The sequence below is a fragment of the Camelus ferus genome, chromosome 10, assembly GCF_009834535.1.
Source record: "Camelus ferus isolate YT-003-E chromosome 10, BCGSAC_Cfer_1.0, whole genome shotgun sequence".
NCBI lineage: Eukaryota > Metazoa > Chordata > Mammalia > Artiodactyla > Camelidae > Camelus > Camelus ferus.
The window spans coordinates 41359095-41386138 of record NC_045705.1 but is presented as its reverse complement, the minus strand read 5'-3'; the positions used below and the strand labels follow the sequence as shown (position 1 = coordinate 41386138).

Genomic DNA, 27044 nt, shown 5'->3' with positions numbered 1-27044 from the left:
AAGTTTGCTGACCTCTGATCTGCAGAGATATACACAGAAACTAAAAACAAAACTGAAGCAGGCACTAGCATACACTCCTAGAGCAACTGAATTTGGTTCAACCTCAATAAAAATACCCTTTCATTTAGTAACAGATTCTGACAAATGAGTCTAAGGAGATAATCAGGGAGGTACACAAAGACTTGTGTACTGGGCTGTTAATCAAAGTACTATTTAAATAGCAAAAAATTGAAAGCAACTACTGTGTCCCAAAAGGTATTAAATAGTGGCTTATTCATGGAAATGTATGAAAAGATTTATAGAAAAGGTTCATAAACCTAGAAACTTGACAAAGTTCAGTCTTTTATATGTTACCCTGGTTCCCTTCATTTCATCGCCTACCTTATCTTTATGACCACTTAGGCTTTCTTCATTCTTCTGCTTCAGGTTAAACACTCCGCATGTCATCTTGGTCCTAACTCTTTGAGGATTTTTCTAGTCTTTTATATCTCAATTCCATTCTTGCTGTTTCTTTCCCATAAATGTAAGCAAATCACCCTGTGGGACAAAATCACCAACTACTTTCAACTCTATGATAGCCTCAATTTATTTATTTCTATTAACTAACACCCTTCTAGAAAAGGGGACAATGTATAAACTATACTCCCCCTTTCTCTCATTTTTCAACTCACTGCATTTAAGCTTCTATGGCCTCTCTCCCTTGCTCTGAAAATGTTTCCACTAAGATTACTAATGGCCAAGTTGTAAACTGAATGGCAATATTTTTAACTGTAAAGATAGGTTATTAAAACATTATTATATGTCATAACTCTATAGAATTTAAACATAATTACTACAGAAAAAATAATTAAGAAGTATAAAGCCATAGGAAATATAATTTCCAATAAAGATAAGGGTTTAGTGTATGTCAAGTACTATTCTAATTGCGTCACATGTATTAAATCATCTGATCCTTAAAATAACCCTATGAGGTAGGTTTTACAGACAAGGAAACTGAGGCACAGAGATGTTAAGTTACTTATCCAAGGTCAGTTAGTAACAGAGCCAAGACTTAAGTTCAGTTTAATTCTAGCGCTTATACTTCATCACTATATTATATAGCATTCTCCGGTTAAGCAAACAAAATAATCATTGCGAAAAGATAAGGTGTAATTTTATTACTTTCAACATTTCTTTTCATCACAATGAAAATAAACTAAAATAACACACAGCTTTACAAAAATAAATTTTTATTAAAAGCAGTAGAGTCTGAGCAGGAGACAGTACAAAGAGTGTAAACAATGTAAACATCACTACATTCAGCTCAGCCTGATTGGATGCTGAAAGACAACTCTAAATGCTCTATGTGCCCTTACTAGCAAGATACATGAATTCTATGGTACACAGAAAACACACTCTAATTTTGATTAGGAAAAAGTGTTTTATCGAAGTCGGTCCCAGCGCCAAATACTGGCATCATCACAAACAGCTATAAGAATGCTGCTATCCCTGCTAAAACTGGTTTGTCGAATAGCAGCACCACATTTATGATGAGTCAGCGTTGTACATCTAGGGAGAAAATAGGACAACAGGTTAAACACCATACATAATGTTGTCAGCATCTAACTTGAAACAATGAATCAGAAAATGAATAGATGTTCAAAGTCATATAGAAAACACTTGAAACCAGAATATACTTCACTAAGAGCCCAATCTCAAATTTCATAAAATTTGGGTACATTTTAAATCCAGGTGGCACTGTTTAACTTTTTTGTCACCAAGGTACTCAAGAAAAACAATCACTATTATAATAAAAAGAAATCCTTTACAATATTCTGAGAATGTAAATGTTACAGATGATCTGAGGATGGCATTGCAAGGATCAATTACTTCCTCTATATTGGCATAACACTTTGGAGAAAGAGGCAGAAATTATGGAGAGGCATTTCTAAATACTTACTTGGCTTTATGAGGATCTTCTACTTCTAAATCCCAAACATAAAGTTTGCCAACCTGATTGCCCAATGCAAGCATCTGTATAAACAAATTTAAAAAGACGTCAAATTATTAAAATAAGCTATAGTGATTTCAAGCAATCCTAAGACATCTTCCTCATTTCAGAAAAACCTCAGCTCCAGCCTATGGCAATGGTCTTGATTTCTTTGCATCTTGTATTTCTGATTTGTAAATGGGAATAAGAGCAACTTATACATCACAAAGGTGTTCCTGAGTAAATTAAGAAGGCTTTTACAGATTTATGAAGAACTTTATAATTTACATTGTTAGCACATACTCTATTCTGCCCTAAAGAGTTGTAGTAAAAGCCACAGAAAACTTCCAAAGCTTTCTTATGGAAATAAATACCCAAGTAATTTGTTACCACAAAATCCTAACACTAAATTTCTTTAAAATTTTAGATAACTAGTATTTTGTCTCTATCTTCCATGCTGGTTTTTCTAGGAAAAAGCTTTATTAAAAGATTAACACTCTAATCACCAGAACATTAAATCTTAGTAATAGATGTTATGGAAGGTAAACACCTAACTGCCACTATTGACACCTGTCAATTTCATTTATAATAAGCACTGCAAATGGTGTGCAGAGCCACAAGGGCAGAATAAATAACATCAAAGGCCAAAGCAATGAATACAAAAAAAATCAAGTTAGCTTAATCTTAGAGGAAACAGAACACAGATGCACTACAAGAAAACTAAAATTGCCGTGGTTTTAGGTCAAATAATTTTAAAATGTAAAAATATGTTACTACCTTTTGCCAGAAATCCATAGAAAACCTCATGTACCAAATGTCACACTGGCTGTAATCAAATCGCCCAAGAATAGTCACATTAGACTCACTGGGTTTAATTTTATCTATATCATCTTCCATTTTGCCAGGTTTCCAGCACACAATGGCATTTTCACAAGACTTCAAAAAAGAGAGACAGAAATGAGAAAAAAAGTAATGTTAAACTTGTAGAACTGAATTTTAAATATTAAAAACGTTTTTTCTCTACTATCATTTATTTTAGAACTCACAGTTCTTAGAACTTGGTTATCCATCTACTGAGTACAGTGATATACATTCATTTATATTTATAGAGTCAGTGTCCACATTTATGGACAAGAAGTCTGATTATCAACAGATTTTGACAATACAAAAACATTACACTGTCTAGAACATTCATTTTTGAACTCACAATTTCTCTTCCAAACCAAACCAAATTCAGCCCCAGATACTTTAGCATCCAGAGACTTTAAGTGTTTTATAGCAAAGGTAAAAATGCACTGTATTAGAATACATGGCTCTTCAATATGGCCCCTGCTTACTTCACTAGTTTCATCTCTTCCCATCCTACTTCTAACCCCACGTGGTTCCCTTTATCTGGTTAGCTATTAATCCTTCATCCCCAGTGTCTGAGCTACACAGTAAGTAGTCAACTGATGTCACAGAAAAGCTGATGAGTTCATAGAAAGGGCCTCAGAAATCAGATTATATAGAAGGCAATAAAAGCAGTGGTTTAATACCAAGACATTGATAAGGGGATGGGAATGAAATAAGGCTGTTATACCTTCCCTATCCTGTTAAACTGAATCTTTACACACAATATACCTAAGCAGCAAGTGGTAAAGAACACAATGGGAGAAAAAAATGCAAAACAGAGGGCACTATTATATTACTGTGTAGGTCAGTGGTTTACCCCTTAAGGGATATTTGGCAATATCTCTGGCTTCTAGAGACCAGAGATGCTGAACACCTTACAAAGCACAGAACAGCTCCTCTCACAAAAAAGAATTGTCTGACCAACCTCAACAGGGCCAGGATTGAGAAATCCTGGTGTAGGTGAAGAACGCTTCCTTGAATTTTACAGGACACATCTCACACAACCACATGTGGTAGCCCTGTGGGGTTCACTATCATTTAAACAGTTTAACAGCAGGGCCATAGGGAGATCAGGGAGTGGATGACATGCTTTTTTTTCTTCTCTGCCTTTTTTAGATTATGTAAAATCCTCCAGCTATATATCTATTATACAACTTTACTGTAAAGTACCTTAGACATCGCCTAGTCTGGTGACTCTTAAGTGTACAGTTGAATCAACAACCTGTAGAGATTTCTTTAAAAACTCACCTTCGCCCCAACCCTACTGAATCAGAATTTCTGAGAGAAGAGGTCAAAGCAGCAGAATTATAAAACACTTCTTCAAATGCTTCTTACTGACTGCACTGGTAAAGGATCATTAATGAGCAGAGTTCCCTCATGGAGAACTAAAGCATAGGGAGGTAAAAAGAATTTACCCACACTAATGGACGGCTGCACTCAAAAATCATCTGGAGAGTTTTTAAAAATTACGAATTCCAGGTCCTTGTGCTAGATTCAGTCTCTGGGAGTGAGGCCTAGGAATCTCTTTTTACAGTGTCCTCCCAATAATTCTGATGCAGAGCCAGATTTGAGACCACCAATATTCAGTTCAGCCTCCCACTTAAAATGTAGAAATCCTTTCCTATCATCTGATTAAGTTCCAAAAGCAGAAACTTTAGAGCTAGCCTTTCTACTTCTGCTTCCAAAACAAGTAGAGTAGATTCACTTTCCCAAATTTGTCTCACTAAGTACAGCTTAAAAGTATGAAAGGTAGAGAGGAGGCAGACTGGTTAGGGACCCTGGGACATGAAGGACGCTGAGTTCTTGGTTTTCTTCTGCCTCATTTATGTATCCCAGACTGGATGCTAGAGAAAGCAGCAACTCAACAATGCTAACAAGTGAAGATCCCCGCCCCACCCCCACTAAAGGCCCCAACAAAAGCCTCTCTGCAAAGGACCAGGAACAAGAGAGAAAATTGTCAGGTAAACACTTAATACCAAGAAAAAACTGTGGACCTGCCACATACAACCAACAAAGTCTCAGTGGGGATCCCTTCTCAGGTGATAATGAAGCACTTCAAATACATAATACCCCTGACTCCTCCCCATCCCTCATGGGAATGAGGTGACTCTCCTTCTCTCTAGCTGGGGTGGTATTAGAGCAGGTAGCAGAGAGTCAGGATGTTACCAATCACTCACCACTCTCAGTGTCAGTGGATACTACCTGGGGAGCAGTAATGAGGCCTCCAGCCCCTCCCAGCTAGGGTGGTGTCACCTGAGGCCCAGTGAAAAGCCTAAACTCCCACCCTAGATGTAATGACGACACCACCAAGTCAACCAAGTGGGGAAACTGGACGTCCCTTGCCACCTGCCAATCATAAGGCAGCACTCCCCTCCTGCTATAAATTTATCAGAGGAAGCCTGCTGTAGAAGGTAAGATCCAGAGTTTCGTAAAAGTACCCAAAATATCCATTACAATCTAAATTTACTTGTCATACCAAGAAATGTAAGAACTTCAACTTTAGTGGAAAAGTTATCAACACTGAGAGAACATGTTAGAATTATCTGACAAGATTTTAAAGCAGCCATCATGAAAATGCTTTAATGAGAAATTACAAACACATTTAAAACAAAACAAAAAAAAGTCTTAGCAAAGAAATAAAAGATAAGAATCAAATGGAAATTTAGAACTGAAAAAAAAAAAACTATAACCAAAATAAAAAAACAACTGAAGGGCTCAACAGGAGAAGAGAGATGAAAGAATCAGTATATTTAAAGTTATAAGAGTAGAAATTACTCACTTTGAACAAAAGAAAATAGAACTTATTAAATGACAGAGTCTTAGGGACCAAACAAAAGATCTAATATTCTTATCATTGGAGTTCCTGGGGGTGGGGGGAAGCAGGGCTAAAAAATACTTTGAATAATGGCTGAAAAGTTTCCCAATTTGGGACAAATGTCCCCATAAGACATAAACCTACTACAGATTAAAGAAGGTGAGTAAACCCCAAAGAGATAAACTCAAAAGAAATCCATATTAAGACACATTACAGTCAAACTTCTGAAAACTAAGGACAAAGGGGAAAAAATCCTGACTACAGTCAAGACAGAACACCTACCCTACCTATAGAGGAAAAACAATTCCTATGATGGTAGATGTCTCAACAGAAACAACAGAGAGCTGAAAGAGGGGAAACATTTTTCAAATGTTTAACGAAAAGACTATCAACACAAAATCCTATATTCAGTGAATATACGCTCCAGGAATGAAGGGGAAATGCGGATATCCCCAGACTAAGAAAAACTAAAAGAATTTTGTCACCAGCAGACCTACACTGAAAGAATGGCTACAGGAAGTTATATGAACAGAAAGGAAATGACTTAAGAAGGAATCTTGGAATATTGAAAAGGAAGAATGAGCAATGGAAAAAGCAAAATGAGTAAATACAATATTCCCCCTTTCTTCTTGAGTTTTTAAATTATGTCTGCTGGCTGAAGCAAAAATTGTAATACTATTTGATGAAGTTCTCAAAACTATAAAGTGAATGTTTAAGATATTTAAAGATATGTACAGATAGTTATATTATAAATAAAGGACAAAGTGGGAAGTAAGCTTCCTACACTTCACTTGAAGTGGTAGAATGTTGGTATACAGTAGACTGATCACATATATATCATATACATAGTACCATCTAGAGCAAACACCAAAACAGTTATACAAAGAAATATACTCAAAAGTACTACAGATAAATCAAATAGGAATTCTAAAATAGGATCACACATCCAATAGGAAGTTAGGGGAAAAAATGCAGAGAAATGAAAAAATGAAAAAAAAAGAAAAAGGTTAAATGATAGATTTAATGTAATAATTGTTAAGTTAAGCCTCAAATACAAAGCATACACTAGCCAAAAGACATTTTGGCAGAGTGAAATTAAAAAATATGCCCCAACTATATGCTCTCTCACTTCCATCATAACAATATAGGTAGATTAAAGGTAAAAGGTTTAAAAAAGATTTACCATGCACACATTAATCAAAAGAAAGCAGGAATGGCTATACTAATATCAGATAAAGGAGATATCAAAAGTAAAAAAATTACCGGAGATAGAGGTGGACTTTATATAATGATAAGAGATGAAGCCACCAAGATACAGCAATACCAAATATGTATACACCAAACAACACAGCTGCAAAACAACACAGACTGAAAAGAGAAAGGGAAATTCATAATTATAGCTGGAGACTTCAACACTTATCCCTCAGTAATTGATAAAACAAGTAGACAGAAAATCAACAGACATAGAAGAATTCAACCATACCATCAACCAACAGGATCTAACTGACACCGACAGACACTCTACCCAACAGCAGAATATGTATTTTTTTCAAGCTCCCACAGAACATCCCTAAAACAGGGTCATAAAACAAATCTCAAAAAGTTTAAAAGAATCAAAATCCTAAAGAGCATTTTCTGCCCACAACAGAATCAAACTAGAGTCGAAACAAGAAAATTTCCCAAAACCTAGAAACTGAACAACATCCTTCATATCAAAATTTGTGTGAGCTGCAGCTAAAGCACTGCTGACACGGAAATTTAAAGCACCAAAAGCTTACATTAGAAAAGTCTCAACTCAATAATCTAAATTCCCACCTTAAGAAACTAGTAAACAGAAGAGCAAAATACACTCACAGGGAACAAAAGGAAAGAAGGTAGGAGATAACAGCAGCAGCAGCAACAATGACAGCAGCAAATCCTAGGACAAGCTCCTAACAAGACTGACAAAAGAAAAGAAGACTCGAATTACCAATTTCAGGAATGAAACAGGAGCTATCACTAGAGACCTTGCAGATATCGAAAGGATAAGGGAATACTACAAAACAACTCTATACACATAAATTTTATGAGATGAAATAAACCAATTCCTCAAGCAGCACAAACTACAACTCAACCAATATGAAGCAGTTCATTTCAATAACCTTTTCACTTTTAAGGAAATAGAATTCTTAATTTTTAAACTCCCCCTCAAAAAGCTCTAGGCTCAGATGCCAGTATTACTGATACCAAAATCAAATGAAGACAATACAAATAAGAAAACTTCAGACCAATATTATATCTCATTAATACACATAAAATTCTTTAACAAAATATTAGCAAACAGAATTCAGCAACATATAAAAAGAATTATGCAGCATGACCAAGTAAACTTACTCCATTCCAGCAACACAATATTTAAAACCAATGAGTACAATCCACTACATTAACAGGCTAAAAAAAAGAAAAATCAATGATCTTATCAAGTGCAGAAAAGCACTTGACAAAATTCAACACCCATTCATGATAAAACTCTGAAAAGAATCAGGAAAACAAATGGTCCTCAACTTGATAGAGAATATCTACAAAAACAAACAGCTGATATACCTAATTAGAAAGACTGAATTCCTTCCCTCTGTAACATCAGAAACAAGTCTAGGATGTCTGCTTTTAACACTGCTATTCAACATAGGACCAGAAGTTTGCCAGTGTAATCAAACAAGAAAAGGAAATAAAACCATCCAAATCAGAAAGGAAAATATAAAACTGTCCCTATTTTCAGATGAAATAATGGTCTATGTAGAAAATCCCAAGTAATTAACAACAACAAAAAAAACTTTCTGAACGATCAGCAGTTCAAATAGATAAAAGGATTCAAGATTAATATGCAAAAATCAATTTCCATATACTAGCAATAGATACATAAAATGGAATAAAAAATATCATTTGTTATAATCACTCAAAAAAGAGAAGTAACTAGATATAAATCTAACAAAGCAGATACAGGACTAAACTACAAAATGCTGATAATAAAAATCAAAAAAGGTCTAAACGAAGAGACATACCACATTCAAGGGCTTGAAGATTGAGCAGAGTAAAGATATTAATTCTCCACCAAACTGATACATAGGTTTAACACAATTCCAATCAAAATCCCTCTTCCCCCCCTCAAAAAAATCCCAGCAAGATTTTTTGAAAAAGAATAGAGTAGAAGAAATCACTTTACCAAATCCAAAACTTATTAAAGCACTAGAGTAACCAAGACTGTGTACATAGTACTGGTAGAGGGAACAGAATAGAAAAACCAGAAACAGCCTCACACAAGTAAGGCCAAACAATTTTGAAAAAAGTGCAAAGGCAATTCAAAGAAGGAAAGATAGGCTTTCAACAAATGGTACTAAAACAACTGGACAACTATAGGCAAAAAATGAACTTTCTACCTAAACCTCATAAAAATCAACTTAAAATGGACCATAATAAATTTAACATAAAACATTATAAAACTTTCTGAAGGAAATACAGCAGAAAATCTTTAAAATGTGTAGGGCTCAGTGAAGAGCATTTAAACACAATATCAAAAGCATGATCCATAAAATTTTTTAATCTATCAATCAATTGAATTTTATCAAAATTCAAAATATCTTCTCTGCAAAAGACCCTGTTAAAAGGATGAAAAGACAAGCTACAGATTGGAAGAAAGTATCTGCAAACTACTTATCTGCCAGGATTCATATTTAGAATACATGAAGAACTCTCAAAACTCAACAGTAAAAAACAAAACAAAACAAAAACCAATCCAATTAGAAAATGAGCAGAAGATATGAAGAGACATCATTGAAAGGATATATGGATGGTAAATAAGCACATGAAAAAGATGTTCAACATCACTAGCCATCAGGGAAATGCAAATTAAGACCACGATGAAGTATCACTACACACCTATCAGAACAGCTAAAATAAAAAATAGTGACAATACCAAATGCCGGCGAAGATTCGAAGACACTGGATCTTTCATACATTGCTGGTGGGAATGTAAAATGGCACGGCCACTCTGGAAAATAGTTTGGCAGTTTCTTAAAAACTAAACAAACTTAACCATGACCCAGCAAATGCCCTTCTAGGCATTTACCCCAGAGAAATGAAAACTTAAGTCCACACAAAAACCTGTACACGATTGTTAATTAGCAGCTTTATTTCTAGTAGCCCAAAACTGGAAAGGACCAAAATGTCCTACAATAGATGAATAAAGTTTAAATAAACGGTGGTACATCCATACCATGGAATACTACTCAGCAATAAAAAGGGAGACCTACTGATACAACAACCTGGATGGCATTATAATGAGTAGGAAAAAAAAATCTTAAAACATCCCATACTATAACAGTCTTGAAATGACAAAATCACATGTGATAAAATGACATAGAACTACACACACACATTGTACAATGTCAATTTCCTGGATTTGGTATTATATTATAGTTATGTAAGCTGTAAACCACTGGGGGCACCTGGTTGAAGGACAATATGGGACCTCTCTGAACTATCTTTGAAACTTCCTGTGAATCTAATTTCAAGATCTAAAGTTAAAAATATAAAGGTAGAACTATACCATCATGGCCAAGAAAAAAGTAAATCAGGCTCTGTCCAAGAAAATGTGAAATGCCCTGAAATCCACATCAAGAAAAGAAACTGGATAGCAATTTCTCCAAATTTGACAGTCCTAAATGTTCAGATGACATCACCACCAACTTCTCTAAATTATCAGTAAAAAATATATATAAATACATACATCAACATACTAGAGCAGGGGTTGGCAAACTATAGCCCATGAGCCAACTCCATCTGTTTTTGTACATATAAGTTTACTGAAATGGACACAAACAAAAAAACCCACCACACTACTGGCTCTAGACACTATTTTTTACAGTAACACTGGATATCATTTTGCAAGTTAACATTTTTCATCCTACTGGGGCACAAGTTATAACTCATCAGGATGTTTTATGCCTGAAACAAGTTTCCAAATCTTTCAAAGTATCATGACACTTAAAAAAAAGCTATTTCCCATCTGCTATCCAATTTACCAAACTGCGTAAAAAACTGCACCCTGCAAAGTTCCAACTCAAACAATGGAAATACAGCTTAACTGCAGTTACCGTACCTTGGAAAGTATCAAATCACCTAACCATCGCACACAATCGACATAATTTCTATGTATGTCTCTGGTAGAAAAGTCAGGAAAGTGAATTTTCTGAGAAATAAATGGCCTGAAATGGAAATATCAAAAGTTAAGAGAAAAACGTATAGAAGTACACTAATTTTCCTTTTTGGATTTATAAAACTTTGAAAATAAAATATATGACTATTAATTCTTCTGTGTTCCTACAAAACTAATTACCTTATCTATTTATTGAAAGCTAGTGTCATTCCACTTTTGTTTCCACATTTTATTCCATTATTAGCTCTCAATTCAATTTTGCTTTTATCCTATGAAATTTCATCTATTAAAATTGCAGCTTCCTAATATATATATAAAATTAATCACTTCAATTCTGGCAATCCTAACCAATAACCAGACATCTGATTACACAGCTGAAAATTTCTCATAGAAAATACTAAGCTACTTAATCCTTTAAAATTAAGCATTAATGGTCTGTGAAAGTAAACAGCTAGATTATTTCAAAAGATAAAGTCATCTTTTAGGATCAAAGACATATCATTTCAAAATCAGATAAACATAAGGTTAGGTGAGAATTCTGCCTAGAGCAGCAATTTCTGACATTTATTAGTTTGAACTTCTCCTGTATTTAAAAAAGTAAAATATGGTGCAATTTTTTTCTTAAAGATGTTTGTGAGAAAGCCATAAACTAGAGGAGTTGCTACCAATTCTGAAGTTAATTAAATATATAACTAGCATTCCTGGTCTAGCAAATGATTCAGTTTTTATACTGAAGTAACTGTAAAGCATTGTATGCCATGAATTAATGTATCTTGGGCAACTTACATGTCCTCTCTTTACTTTTCCCTCATATGTAAAAAAGGATATCATTTCAAATACTCTTTCCAATTCAAATTCTGGAATATTTTCTTTATTAAAACATTAAAATGTTATTAATGATCTAAGTTCTTAACTCTGCTATAATTTTATTAATTGCTTTTTAGCCAAATACATATTATAATCTATGGTTAAACCTCTCTCAAGAAGACCAGCATAATTCACTGTTATTTTCTATAAGCTGCGAAATATATAATTTCTATTTATTCAGAGCTCTAGAAAATATAAAAACATAAACTTAATATTGTACTAACTCTGGTATTTTAAAATAGAATTTGGAAGTTGTGCTTTATTCTTTGAGGCCTGAGATCTGAGGAATGTTAGTGAATTAAAATATTTACCAGTGGTTACAAATTCAGCTAGCAATCTACTAATAATCTGACTTGATAACTAGAAAATTAACTCTGCTAAAATGGACAGTGCAAACAAAGTTAACATTACAGACATATGATAGTCATAGTGAAAGTATTAATAACAGCTTGGTAAGATTCTGAAAAAGAGAGTAAAAAAATTTAAGAATTGAGGTATTTCAAAAATATATTAAGGGGGAGGGTTTAGCTCAATGATAAAGTGCATGCTTAGCATGCATGAGGTCCTGGGTTCAATCCCCAGTATGTTCATCAAAAATAAATAAACCTAATTACCTCCTCCAATAAAATAAAAATAAAAATAAAATAAAAGATATCCTTAAAAATATATTAAGAAAACCGCAAAGTTCCCTTGGACCAAAGCTCCCCCTTTTGAATTTTCTTCATTTAATGAAGTGAGTTATCATTTAAAGGAAAGCCTTGTGTTATTATGAAATAAAGCTAAGAACCCCATTCAAAAATTTACAATTTACTGTCTTAAATTAGAATTTACAGTGTTGACAAACAGTACTAATAACATGAGCATATGCATACATACCTAAGTAAAAATAAGTAAAATGTGCTACTAAATTAAGATAAAAATACAATTTAAAGGGATTTTGAAAAATGAGCCACAAACAGATAAAAATAAAGGGCTTCAATTTAAAATCAGTGAATTTTACGGCATATAAATTATACCTTAAAGTTATTAAATGGGGGGATTCTACACCTTGCTATATATACTGGAAATACAGTATTGTAAATCAACTGTGCTCGAATTAAAAAAAAATAGGAAGGGATTCTATATTCAATGTTAAAGACTTATATAGCGATTCTGGAAAGAGTAAAATGCTATTCCAACAGCATGAGACAGCAAATTGTTTTAAATACTACAACTGTTACCTGTTAGTTTTATTTGGGTTATAATCATAAGATTCCTTAATTGCATTTATCATTCTCTTTGAATTGATCCTCCAAAGTTTAAGAGAGTGATCCATACCACAGGACATTATTTTTTCACCCAAAAGATCATAATCCTGTATGTAAAACAGAAAATCTTAAATTAAATATATAAATTATTTCCCCAAAATTCAATTTTAAAATGAATAAAGGAAAAAAGTCTCAAAAAGGAAAAAACATATTTAAAGTTTTTCATTTGCTGTTTATTAATTTTGAAGTAGCAGCTAACGGATCATCTATTGTAAAAGCCTTATTTAATTTCACAGATAAGACACTGAGGCACAGAGATGGTATTTAATTTAGCACATGGTACATGTGTTAATGAATATCTCACACATCAATCATTCTAGTAATGAACTCCTATTATTACAGAGAAGCAATTCAGATGAACTCCTGCTCTCATTTTAAGAAATTACAGTAGACAGGGGAGGACATAGCTCAGTGGTACAGTGCATGCCTAGCATGCATGAGATCCTGGGTTCAATCCCCAGTACTTCCACTAAAGATAATATGTAAATAAACCTAATTACCTACCTTACCCAGCCCCAAAAAAAGAAATAAGAGTAGAGAGTTCTATTTAAGGAGAGCATTTTCCTCACTAATCTAGATATTGTCAATCCAACCTTTGAATTAATCATGAATTAATCACACTGTTTTACTAGAGTCTAAAAGCTTTAGGTTTGGTATTTATTGAATTCTCAAGGCTGGCTGCTGCTACTTTTCCTAATAACCCCACAGTCAACAGCAACAAGACATCCTTAGAGCCAGGAGCTCTCAGAGTTTTTAATAAAGAGTAGTCTTAACTTTTTCACATATAAAGCCAGGTAGAGAATGCTACTGCAACTTCTCAAAAATCCAAGATGCAAGTTCTAGAAAATCTTTCAAAGTAGAAAATGATTCTCACAAAAACATACAAACCCTAACTATAGGAATATTTAGTACCTCCAATTAAAATGTCACATGCTTCTTATGGTGCCCCTTTAAACAGTTCAAAAAACAAAAAAAGAATTGAAGACCTGTAAAACTACTAAATAAGAAAGCTATACATGGAACATAAGTAAACCTAAAAAATAATGTAAAAGTCTGAAACCTGACTAAAAACACTTAAGTCGTATCATCACTATAGATCAACAGATTGTAATATTTAAGTATAAAGATAACACCATGACATCAAAGGGAAGAGTTATCTAAAACTCAGTGTGAGCACAATAAAACACTTCCTAAAAATGAGTAACTTGTATTTCAACTTCAAAGAAAAGATGAGAAACTTCCTTAACTGCCAAGTAGGTTAATATTTTCCTTTAATAACAGAGGAACAGCAAAACAAAAGTTAACTTGGTTAGATTAAAAAAGTAAAAAAAACAAGTTTATAGTATTCTTTCATGAGAATCCAGGCATGGTATAAAAATGTGCAAGAGTACACATAAAACACAAAGAGCCCACCCGCTTTATTTCTTCATCTGTAAGATAAAAACCTTGTCTGTCACAAGTATATGAAATGACTGTCTGCCAGGCTAGATGAAACCAACCTAGGCTTTTTTAGAAAGAAAGGGTTCTATGGGGATTGTTCACAGCTTTGTACATCTGAAGGTCACTGCCCTGTAGCTTTCAACTTACAGCACTTAGAACTTCATCTCTGTGCCCTTCTACACCTCCAAATATTGCCACCAGAGTGTCCGTTTGGATATTCCATAATCGTAAAGCATGATCTAGTACAGACATAAAAAAATTAAGATGAACTTTTATCATTCATTTACTGTGGTCTTTCAAAATCTCTTTAAAGAAGGAAAAAAACTACCAAAGCTTGAACCTAACTTAACAGTAAAGACAAAGAAGGAATCCATATAATATAGCAACTGAAAATACTTATATCGTCTGTAGATTGAACTAGGTATGAGTTCAAACTTTCAAGATAAGAAATATTTATGTGGTCCTAAAAAATGTTTAATTTATTTTTACCTCCAATAATTTTCTTTAAATAATATCCTAATTTGATTATTACATTATGCCATAGAACAAGATACTAGCTTTTCCCTCCAACACATCCTATTTAAAACTGAAAAGGATGGAGTAGATGTATAAAATTTCTATAGTAAATCAAAAAATAGGATTGACATAATATTAGAGTATTATGGACCTTTTAAAAATTCTATAACTGTAATTTGAGCAATCTCATTTCCCACTAAACATCAGCAACAAAGAATAGACAATATTCATAAGAAATACCATGCAGAGCTTGAAATACAACAGTGTCCATACTGTACATGAATATTAACATAGCACACAGGTAACACTAAGAGGCAATAACACATTGTGTTAGTAGTGGAAATTAACATTGCTATAAAAATGTAGTTTCCAATTTGTGTCCAAGTTTTTGTGTGGACATTTATTTTTACTTCTCTTGAAGATATACATACCTAGGAGTGGTATTCCTATGTTTAACTTTGTAAAAAACTGCCAGACTGTTTTTCAATGTGCTTATATTTTACATTCCAACCAGCAATGGATGAGGGGATTCCAATTTCTCCACATCCTATTCAACATATTTTTACTGTCTGTCTTTTTGACTACAGCCATCCTAGTAGGTGTGAAGTGTTATCTCACTATGTTTTTGATTTGCATTTCCTTAATGATTAATAATACTGAGTGCTTTTCCATGTGCTTATTGGATATCTATGCATATTCTCTGGAAAGATGTCTATTCAAAACCTTTGCCCATTTTTAATTTGGCTGTCTTTTTATCACTGAACTGTATGACCTTATTGATATAAGTTCCTTATTAGATACAATTTGCAAATTTTTTTTCCTATTCTATAGGATGTCTTTTCCTTTCTTGACAGTATTATTTGCAGAAAAATGCAATTTGAAAGGCTGTTTGGTTATTTTTTAAATGCTCTTACTGACATAATGGGGGAAGAGCAGGGTTAAAAAGTTGTGATATTAAGAACAAGTGAGGCATTATGGTCTATGTCACTTGTAAAGGAATACCTGAGGCTCAGCTACTGTTACTAAGAGAAAAGAAAAAGTTATCAGCTCTCTTCTTTGGTATCTATCTCCAAACAAGCCTTGGTAGTTAAAGAAAAGTCACACTGAAATATTTTTCATGTAAGTTTTAATTTGAAGACATCTTTTAATATGAGCAGATTGCAGGGGTAGGTTATAGGTGTGACAAGCTGTTAAGAATAAATTTGACTAGAATAACGTAGAAATGAAAAAGAGAAAGGGCATTCAAGACAGAATGTAGAAATAAGAACAACCCAAATCATTTCAGAGAGCTCAGAAATGATTAAGAGGCCTGTCTGAACCCATAATAAACTTACAATGCTGATATAGGCATACAGAGCAAGGCAATGCTTTCTCTTTACAAGGGAAACATTTCAAAGAGCTTACACTGGGTAACTTAGCATTTTAAGAAATTCTAAAGGGGAACCTTTTATAAAACAGAAGCTTTATATTTATATACTCATATATATATGCAGTATGGATTTTCAGATGCGTTATTTATTATTATGTGATGGGGAAGAGTGATCAGATGATTTGCAAAATTACCTTCAAACTATTAAAAATGTCATAATTTTGCCAGCCAATTAACGAAGTTTAATATAATAATTCAATTGAGGATAAAGTTCCAGAACTGTCATAAAGCAATATGGTAAATAAGAAGGGTAACACATACCTAATCCTCAGTACCAATTATTTTATTTACATCCTAGGTTACCAGTGTATTTCATGGTCGCATTCCCCAATTCTTGGTTTAGGAATGCTAATGCAGCTTAAGCTTTTTCTAAAACTTACTTCTTTTTAAGTTTGGCTTTTTTCCCCTTAGAATAGATGTCCCTTTAAAAAAAACTCACTCCCAAACAAAAAGAACTAAAGAAACATTTGCTTCTCTTACCTTTACTTACTGACAGTAGAAGATTTGGATCTCTTGGGTGGAATTTCAGCTCATTGATAGCATTTCCATGGCCAACATAGTGCTATAATAAATTTAAAACATTTCAAATTTCATATCAAAACCAATTAAGTTGTTTTCATTAATCTTAAGAGAATGGAAAAAGTTTCATTTAAAGCAGTGGTTTTCAACCTTGGCTGCATATATTAAAATCACCAAACTTGAAGGAAAAATAATACATGCTCAAATCCCATCTGCAGATATTCTGAGCCACAGCAAGGATTTAAAAGATCCTTAGGTGATTCTAACGTGCCCCCAGGGTTAAAGCGATTTGTAAAATTTCTTTTAGTATCAAATTCCAAGGCTTCATCTTTCAGTTCTTTACAGGGTGCCCTTGACTCTATACCCCTATTTAGGGAGTCTTGAAAAATGAGTTCACTCTTTTGTTACTGTTCACTTAGAACCTCTCAAAATAATGTAAGGCAAAAGGACAGAAATGATTTTAAAAGAAAATAGTGCAAATGATAAAATTTTCCCACTTATTCCTTAATTTGCATTACCCAAATATGACAGAGGTCTCAAAAGACTTGTCTAAAGGAAGCAACAGGCAAAGTACAAATCAAATTAGAAACTGAACAGACATTGACTCCATTTTAAATTCAACATGATGAGTTTGCACAGCTGTGCATTAAAAAAAAAGCAGATCTACAATTTAACAAGAAAACCCACCTTTATGCACTGCATTGTTATGGGATTAATTATTCTAATTATGCCTCTAGATCCAGCTACAGCCAGCAGAGGATGGCTTGTATTGCTATCGTATGTCCATGCACAAGTGTAGAAGTTTTCATCAGCCTAAGAAATGCCAGTTAAGAAATATAATTTGTTTTTGAAAAGTAAATACATCAATAGTTACAATACTATACACGGAAACCTCCAAAGAACTGCTGAAGTTTTTGACAAAGAAGTTCTCATTTTTCTTTATACTACCAGATTTAAACAATGGAGATTTTACATCTAAAATCTATACCAAATGGTCAAACAAACTGAGTCCTTCCACTGAATTTTGATCACTATTTTGCTGTTTGCATAACTACTTAACTCTGTCTCTTGAAAGCAGCCAAAGACAGTATGTAAATGAATGGGCATGGTTGTGTCCCAGTAAAAATTTATTTACAAAAGTAGGTGGCCAGCTCCACAGGCTGTAATTTGCTGACCCTGGCTCTATTTCAGTACTTCTATGTACCTCAAGATAAAGATGAGTAACTATTCAGTTTCCCACCTTTTCCTATGTGAGACGGTCACAATATGGCTACAGGTCACTTGTTTCCGTATCACCTGCTGAAGGACTGAATGTCCTTGCTTGTTATTTACTAGGGTTTTCAAATAGATCCAGAAATCTTATCACCAAGCTCTGACTGCTATACCTTTTGGCTTTTTTAAGCCTTCTTTTTCTTTATAAACCCATGTTTTCCAGTATTTTATTTCCTAAACAAACTGCACGTTTACTTTTTTCCCTGTAGGCTTTGTTGACCAAATACTGGGTATGACTGCCAGTAACAGCTTTTGATCAACCCAAGTTCATCAATATAACTGGCCTGAAATGATAAAATCCTAAGCAAGGTCAAAGAAACAGGAAGTTTTAGCTACTCTCTGCTTTCATTTTCTATCACTGGATTTCCAATGCTCATCTCCAGCCACCTGCACCCTCCTCCCTCATATTCACCCTACAATGGATTTCTACAGATCAGGAAAACTAGATACCAGGAATCTCCTGGGTGACAGTGAAGGAACAGCACTGGTTAAAGTGAGGAAAGGACAATTGTAACTTCAGGGAACTAATTAATTTACAAAAGTTTCAGTGTCCTTATTGAAAGTCAGTTTCTTTATTAGCCAACGTTATTGAAAACCCAGGAAAGGATACATCAGCATCCACATAAGACTGCAACAACCGGATTTCTCCTTGTGAGTGACATTCATATAAGGTGACCTAATGAGAACAAAAATACAGTAAATTTTATCTCAAATACAGAAGCCCACTCTTCAGCTTTTGAACATTATTTTAGTCACAAATGTATCTCAAGACTTTTTCTTTAAAATAACTCCTTTAAACTTAAGGAAGCCATTATAAAGCCTAGTGCTTTACATAATTTCCAGAGTATATTAAATACTGTAGTAATAATAATGGTTTCTGTTTCCAATGTTTTTAACTTATATCTCACCCATGTAATTTAATTAACTCTTCAATGTAAATAAAGTTGAATACTTCACAGTAAAGTATAACTACTTCCTAAAATTCTGGTTTATACTCTTTTAAGTTCTTAAAGTCTTTGGGTAGTTTTAGAGTATTTACATATTAATTATGTATTAGAAAATCTAAAATTTGCCTGAATTTTCTCATGGATATTCCTTATCAAATATTAACTTTCTAATGTAAAGTGGCCCTTTTCCTTAGTCATAAATTCCAAAATTAATAATATATACACTTTATTCAATTATGTACAGTTGTCCCTCAATATCCGCAGGGAATTGCAGAGCCCCCACAGATACCAAAATCTGAGGATACATAAGTCCTTTAGATAAAAATGGCACAGTATTTGCATATCACCTACGCACATCCTCTCATATATTTTAAGCCATCTATAGACTATTATGATAGCTAATACAATGTAAATGCTGTATAAATAGTTGCCAGTGTGAAACAAATTCAAGTTTTGCTTTTTGAAACTTTCTGGAATTTTCTTTTCCAAGTATCTTTGATCCACAGTTGGCTGAATTGATGGATGTGGAACCCACGGATACAGAGGGCTGACACTGTAATACTAAATTTTTGTAAATTTTTTTCCATTTTTCTTACAGCTTGGTCATGTTACTCTTCTTAACATTAATAACAGATTACTGCTAAGAGCCTATGAGAACTCTATAAAGATCCTTTAAATCATCTATTATCACCTATTAAATTAGTAAGATAAAATCTCTACATTAATATTCTTTAAAAAAAAAAAGCCTTATATAGATGCAAACTAGGTTATGTCCTAAGAGATTGTTTTATGTTTCTTTTTCAAAAAAAGAAGTCCAAACAACAGACCTTTTTATAATTCAGTAAACTTAATTCAATGTCACTTTAAATGAGAACAGGGATTCTTTTGTTAGGAAGCCTAGAACATTACAATAAGCATATTGGAGCACAAATTATAATTCTTTCTTTTTAAACTATTTTTACATTTATTTGTCTAATTCTTAGCCCAATCCATATTACTAAGTACTCTCACATTTCCAAAAACATTCTAATTCCAATTCCATGTCATCTTGTTCAGGATCACAAAACAAATGGGAGATTTCCTAATCTCTTTTACAAAATAGAAAACTCTTGTTCTTGAACCGGATAAGTACACAAACACTCTGATCACTGTCATTCAGAGCTAGACACTGAAGCTTATTATGTATTTTATTAAAAGGAAGGACATTATACTAATTCTAATTCTATTAATATCATGGCAAAGTTAGTGAAGTATAATCTTAGGTTTATAGTGATGTCTTAAAAATGGATTCAAATTAATGAATTATTTTTCCAATTTTCTGAAAAAAAAAAAAAACTTTAATCTTTTCTTCAAACTACATCAATTTCCTTCTGAATTGTTTTCACGCTATTTATCACAACCTACATTTGGCTGAACACACAAAAAAGCTGTTATCCCAGGTATTCCACTTCAGTAGCAAGTTTCAAATTTTCAGAATTTCAATAACCTAATAAAAGCATTAGAGCCTTAAATGTAATTAAAACTTCCTTAAAGACTTCCAGGAAATTACTTAAAGCCAAATTTTACTTTTTAGAAACAACAGGAAGGATCTAGCCCAAAATAGATGCATATGTTTATTATTCTCAAACTTTCAGAAGAAAAAATTTAAAAAGCTTGGAAATATGCTGACATTTGAAAGATACAGAGCTAACAACTCCTTTGTTATCGAGTTAAGTTTCGACTGGAAACAGAAAATATCAACACTAAGAAACAAAAATATAGGAAAACAGTGTGCATTAGAAATCATGTTCTTTTAAGAGGCTTAGTACAATTATTAAAGAAGTATAAAACTTTATTTTACTCAATTAAAATAACAACTTATGGAACACTTATCAGATTCACCTCCCTCCCTTCTCTTCGGCTAAAGGTAGAGAAAGTGACTTTGTTTACTGTCAACTATATCCAATTAGTCAATTTTCTCCATCTTTCTTTTTCCAAATACACCGATCTATTTCTCATAACTCTTAGCACAGTATTAATGGATTACCAGAATGTAAATTAATAAATGACTTAGAACATTTTTTTCTGAGGTGATTTCAATTTAATAGAAAACTCCTGAGACTGCCTGGAAAACACTAGGGACTCTTCCTTTTTCCTATTTATTCAGAAGTGAATGGAAGTGAAAAAAGCCTTTGTAATCCACTTTTTCAGCCCCAGGTTTAACTAAAAAGTTAAACAATTGTTTACATCAAAATGTCCCCAGCCTGGTTTTTTCCATGCACTTCTCTCAGTTCAAGATACTCTTGGCTTCCTTAAATAAAAACAATTAAAAACAAATTATTTATTGCAAATAATTAAAATATTTTCAATAACTATTATATAAATTCCCTGGATTTATGCTTTGCATTTGTAGAGAGCAACTAATTATGCTTGTTATTTTTCAAAAGTCACAGACTTCTTACCCAAATTTGACAAACTATTAAAATTACTTCCAAAAAGCAAAGTCAATTCTTTCAGCCACTCAAAACAAAATATTTATGAAGAAAAAATATAAACAAAAACCTGTTTCATGAACAACTGGGAGTATATATGAAATAAAGATGTATTTTCAGTCATAAATACCAGTTTTAATTTTTGACAATTTCTAGAATGCATCACTTTTACATAAAGGAACAATACTGTCAAACCAGCTATACAAAGTTTACTCCAAAATCAACACTTCAGTGTTATATGAACACCACAGTCTGATAAGCTAAATGCCAAGCAGACTCCTTAACACTCACTCTGTTGCTTCCTACTGTTGCAAACACTAATGGATCTCCTTCTTTACTGTGCCAGTTAAACTGAACTCCAAACAATGGTTGGTTATGATCTTCCTATAAAATAATGAAAAAATAAGAAAAATTAATGTATTTTAGGAACGAAAAATGGCAGTAAACTGACCATCCCCCTTATAACTTTTTCCAAAATGCAAGCTGCTATTTCATATATCATTCATAAACTGACTTTTGACACTTAAAAGGTATGTTAGTCCAGTTTTCACATTTTAAAATACTGGTGCATGATAAAGTTTTATAACATAAAAGACTTAAATCAGTCATTAGGTAGCAAGTACTCATCATCTGATAGTTGCCTTCTATTTTCTTAAACACAACTGTATTCTAATGAATCAAAATAAAGTGGATTAATTGTGGCAGACATATTTAATCTCTTAGGACATAAGGACATAATTTATTTTTCTGAAATAACAAACAACCTATTAGTTAATATAGCTTCTCCAGTACTCATTAAACTTTATTAGGTTTGATTCTTCCCTTGTAAAGTAAAGCATTATCAGACTCCATTCAAATCACTGCTTTATATTAGTCCTATAGAAACCATTTCAAATAACCTTGAATTTGGGTACTAAAAAAAAAACATCTTAAGAAGTTCTATGATAAACAATAATACTTGAACAGAAAGGACCAGGGGAGGCAGTGGATTGTAACTTCCCAGTTACCAGGATGCTATAAGGAGGTATATAAAAAAAAATATTCAGTTTTATTCAAAGTTATTTTTCAGCCTTAGGATTGAACCCAGCAGGTAAGCACTCTACCACTGAGATATATATACCCTTCCCCTGAAGTTTGCTACATAGACAGGAAAATAATTTCCATGTAGCCATAGCTCCTTATGCTTTCTGAAGACTTTACCTAAAAAGTATATTTAGCTATTTTAAGATGTTTATTTTTTCTCAGCATAGGAAAACTAATCCCAAATTTAAAAAACAGGAAATGAACAGATGTAAAAACAAACATTTTAAATAGCTATCAGTAATTCTTTTTATAAATAAAAAGACTACTGAGGAAGACAGTAATCTAAGTAGCTCCAACCTATTGTTTTCCCCAAATACTGAATATTGAAGAAATTTTTAAATTTATACCTTCCTCTTTTTAAAAAACTACAAATAAAAGTTAAACTTTTAAAGACTGCACAAAGTAAGACATCTGTTTCAATTTAAGTTAACTCAAAGTTAATGAGTCACATTCAGTTCTTTTTAGTAACAGGGTACCAGGAAGTGGCTTATGCTTTTAAAAAGTTTTACCAAAATGTAAAGAGTTACATTTCCAAAACTCTTTTATTTGAATAAAAACAATAAAGAAAAACCAGACTGTAATACTAGGCATTACCTATTTTAATTTAAAACAACAACAACAAAGAAGCTAAACAAATGTAGAATGGATTATAATAGTATACTGCCCTACAAGTTTACTACAAAATCAACACTTCAGTGTTATATGAACACCACAGTCTGATAAGCTAAATGCCAAGCAGACTCCTGTAGTCTGCCCTACAAAAATACTCACAGTCAACGTATTATAATTTTAAAATATTTATAACTTGACAGAGTATCTTGAGCATAAAATATTTACCACTGAGAAATAATTCTGGAGCCCAGCATTCATTCCACAGACTGTGTCTTTCTGCACATACCTTGAGACTATTTACACATTTGAAAGAATATTTGCATTTCTTTGACTTCCATTTTCCCTTCCCCCAACTCTTCCTTCCAGGTGCATTTGGTGTATTTGTAGGTGTATCAGGGCGTTCAGTGTTTGTACCACTTTCTATACTGACAGCATCATCCTGTAAGCAGCAAATCAGAAAAAAATTATATGAAACAGCCATACTGTACTTAGCAGCAAATGACTTCATACTGCATACCTGCTGACTGACCTGAAAGTAATTAATGAATCCTGCAAGAGGAAAAAATTTATTCCTATCTCCAAATAAGAATGAAAAACAAACCAGCTACACATTAGGATTTGTGGATATTTGATATTTCAGCAAAAATATAAACAAAAAAACCTAATCATAATGATGATAATGGTCAGAATAATTCTGCACTTAAATAACAAGGCACTGGTCTGTGCTAGCCATTTTACAACACTGCCTCATTCATCTTTATTTTTTAAGTAAACTCTTTTATTTTTCTTACTCTTTTTTTTTTTTTTTTTTTTTTAATGGCAGTACCAGGGTTAGAACCCAGGTCCTCTGAGCTATTACCACCCCATCTCACTTGACCTTTGCTGCTCCTCATAGAAAGTTAGATAAGAAAGTGTTGCTTAGAGAGCCTAAGAGGTATCTTGCTGGTTAGGGTTATTGGAACTCAAAACCAAAGCTGTGACTCCTAAATCTGACTGACCTACAAGTCTTCATAATTTACTTCACTGCTGTTCAGCCTGGGGCTTGGGAGTGGATAGCCTTTGAGGCTAGAGTGTTAGTGCTTCCCACTTCAGATGTTTCTGAAAATCCTGTTATCATTCAAATTCTGCTTATTTATAATACTTAACCCATTTAGGATTTTTTTTAAGTCCTACATAGTCTGTGCTATTCACAAGTGAAATCTGACTCATAGCTCTAAAATACTAAGACGCATATATTAGAGTTCCAGAAACTTACTATAAAGTAGAAATCTTCCAAATGTCGAAATGACTACAGGAAACCTTGAAAATTCACCTAATTTATACCCTATCTCCAGTCCACAAGATATATTAATGGCCCTCTACTTTCAGAAGAGAATTTCACTAACTCTTCTGATGACACACTTTAAACTGTTGTCTGGAAAACAGATTTATTTAAACCTATCACCTTAGGGCAGTAGTTATTAAATTCATTCCAGCAGAAGCTTTTTTTCATGGAGTGCCTATTAACATCTATGAGAACACAGTCTGGGTATCATTGTCTTAGGGACTTTTAAAATATTGCTGGTTTTATATTACAGAAGGTCAAAAATTAACTGGAGTATCAAAAAGTATAAAAAAATTTACCTTAAAATCAATATAGTATTATACATCATTCTAAGGGGTGGTTTTCAAAATTTGAAATGGCTCCTACCAAAATGACATGCTTTTTTAAAAAATACGCAAATTATTCTAGAACATACTGATTACCCAGGGTGAAAAAGGGAATGAAGGAGACAGATGTCACACAGTAGTGCTTAATGTCTGAAATGTAATTTAATGTAAATATAATCAGCTTTTATAGATATAGAAAGTGTAAAATTTAAAGTTCAGTTTCTGGATTGAAATCACTATTTTTATCTCTGTTTCTCCCCATCCTTTAGTTGTATTTACACAGTTAAAACCTAGCGTAGAAAACAATTTTGTGTTTCAATGGAAAACCGCGTTGGCTACAGCACGCTCTTCCATGTTATCAGACTCTGTTGCCTTTGAACAATCTCACATCTCTTATGTTGTGGAGGATCCAAAGGCAGAGGTTCAGAATGTCTTCCCTTCCACTCTGAAAAGTTTTTGTCTCCATTTGCAATTTCATCTCTACATTCCTTTAATCCACATGAATTTGTACTGCTTGACTTACACTTGCCCAGTTCCCTCACATGAGTAAAGTGTATCTGAAAATTCCCTTTTCTGAAAAATATCTTTAACATTACAGAAATGAAACAATAAGACAATTTGACCTTTATTCACCAGCTTCTTTCCATTCTGGCTAAAAATTCATCTGCTAATCAAGAAGCCACATAAACCATTGTTAATAATTGAGACACATTACATATATGTATTTCTTACTTTTGACCACTTAATTTACCCCATCCTCAGACAGGCATCCTAATAGATGGAATCAAATGGAAATGCAATAGGTTGTTCATTTTATCTTTAAATTCAAACCTTTGCTGAATGTCTAATATGTATACAAGCAGATTTCCACCTTGGCCCCTCCTCAAAGTATAGAATGGAACTGTGCAACAGATATGGCACTACCATCTTCATTTGCTCAACAAGGTAACAGGCATAGTAATTTGACCCTTAATCTTGCCACAGGTTACTTAAGCAAAAGACAAGTCTCCAGATTCAGCCTTCTGATCTATCAGGCAACAATCAGTCCTATTCCAGAAGCTACCTACTCTGCAGTAATATGAAAAGGTTAATAAAATGGCAGGTACATATACAATAAATTTAAAATAGGCCAGATGTTAACTAGGCTTATTGTGGTTATCATTCAGCAATGTATACAAGTATCAAATCATTATGTTGTGCACCTGAAACTAATAATATAATTAGTCAACTATACCTCAATTAAAGCAAAATTTGAATATCCTTTCAATTCTTTTATTCACTTAACAGTAGCAACTGCTCAGGTAATACCTTAACTCCCAACTCAAAAACACAGTCTTTCCCCCACTTGCTTTTAGCCTTCTTACCATTATTTAGCTCTCTCCAAGAGTAAAACCACTGCCCTTGTTATCTTTTTCTGAACTCATTTCTTTACACAGAGCTCTCTACTCCCTTCCCTTATTGCTTCCCCTAATTTATGTCCTAGATCGGGGTCCTTGGATGGAATTCAGAGGGCCTGTGAACTTACGTGGCCAAAAAAAAAGAAAATTTTAAATTGCATCTTAATTTTCACCATCTTTAACTAAAATCTATACTTCCTTCTATTGTAATGCAGGTAGATACATGCCAATGTTACTGTAGCTGTAACTTTCTTACCAAAGGAAATCAAGTATTTTTGTACGTCACAGTTGTTGTAGATCTTAAAAACTGTCTATGCCCAACTATTATATCCACTGTTAGATCTAGTTACTTAATGTGCTAATAAAGAAGTACTTTATATTAAAGTACTTTATTTATCGAAATAAATCTTAAATTTGTTTTAAAAGTTTTTAAAACATAGTTTGTAATTTATTGTTGACTTTGTTTGTAACCTTATATATTATATTTTATACACTTGAAAATATTATTCTGAGAAGGTTTCACAGGTGTCCAAGGCACAAAAAAGGTTAAAAGTCACTATCCAAATGGAGGAACCAAAACATAGGCTTAATCCAATCATCTAGTTCTGAAGAGCTTTGATATGCATCAAAGAATATATTCCTCTTAAGGATCTGTAAAAAGAAAA

The 27044-nt window shown here is 33.1% G+C and overlaps 1 protein-coding gene across 3 annotated transcripts in view; it reads right to left on the bottom strand.

The window, feature by feature from the left end:
* Positions 1-1212: 1212 nt before the first annotated feature.
* EED (embryonic ectoderm development) overlaps positions 1213-27044 on the bottom strand; it is a 28217-nt gene continuing 2385 nt past the window's right edge. The window contains exons 2-13 of one of the 3 annotated variants that reach the window (XM_032488827.1): positions 23619-23771; positions 21929-22021; positions 18830-18895; positions 17635-17760; positions 16909-16990; positions 14631-14722; positions 12957-13090; positions 10813-10918; positions 9628-9702; positions 2747-2905; positions 1940-2013; positions 1213-1548 (exon numbers count right to left, since the gene is read on the bottom strand). In XM_032488827.1, coding sequence (XP_032344718.1) covers positions 1422-1548; positions 1940-2013; positions 2747-2905; positions 9628-9702; positions 10813-10918; positions 12957-13090; positions 14631-14722; positions 16909-16990; positions 17635-17760; positions 18830-18895; positions 21929-22021; positions 23619-23771 — 1287 coding nt within the window. In that variant the 3' untranslated portion in view covers positions 1213-1421. The remainder of the gene's footprint in view (positions 1549-1939; positions 2014-2746; positions 2906-9627; positions 9703-10812; positions 10919-12956; positions 13091-14630; positions 14723-16908; positions 16991-17634; positions 17761-18829; positions 18896-21928; positions 22022-23618; positions 23772-27044) is intronic. The other 2 variants (XM_032488828.1, XM_032488829.1) reach the window with 2 other exon arrangements.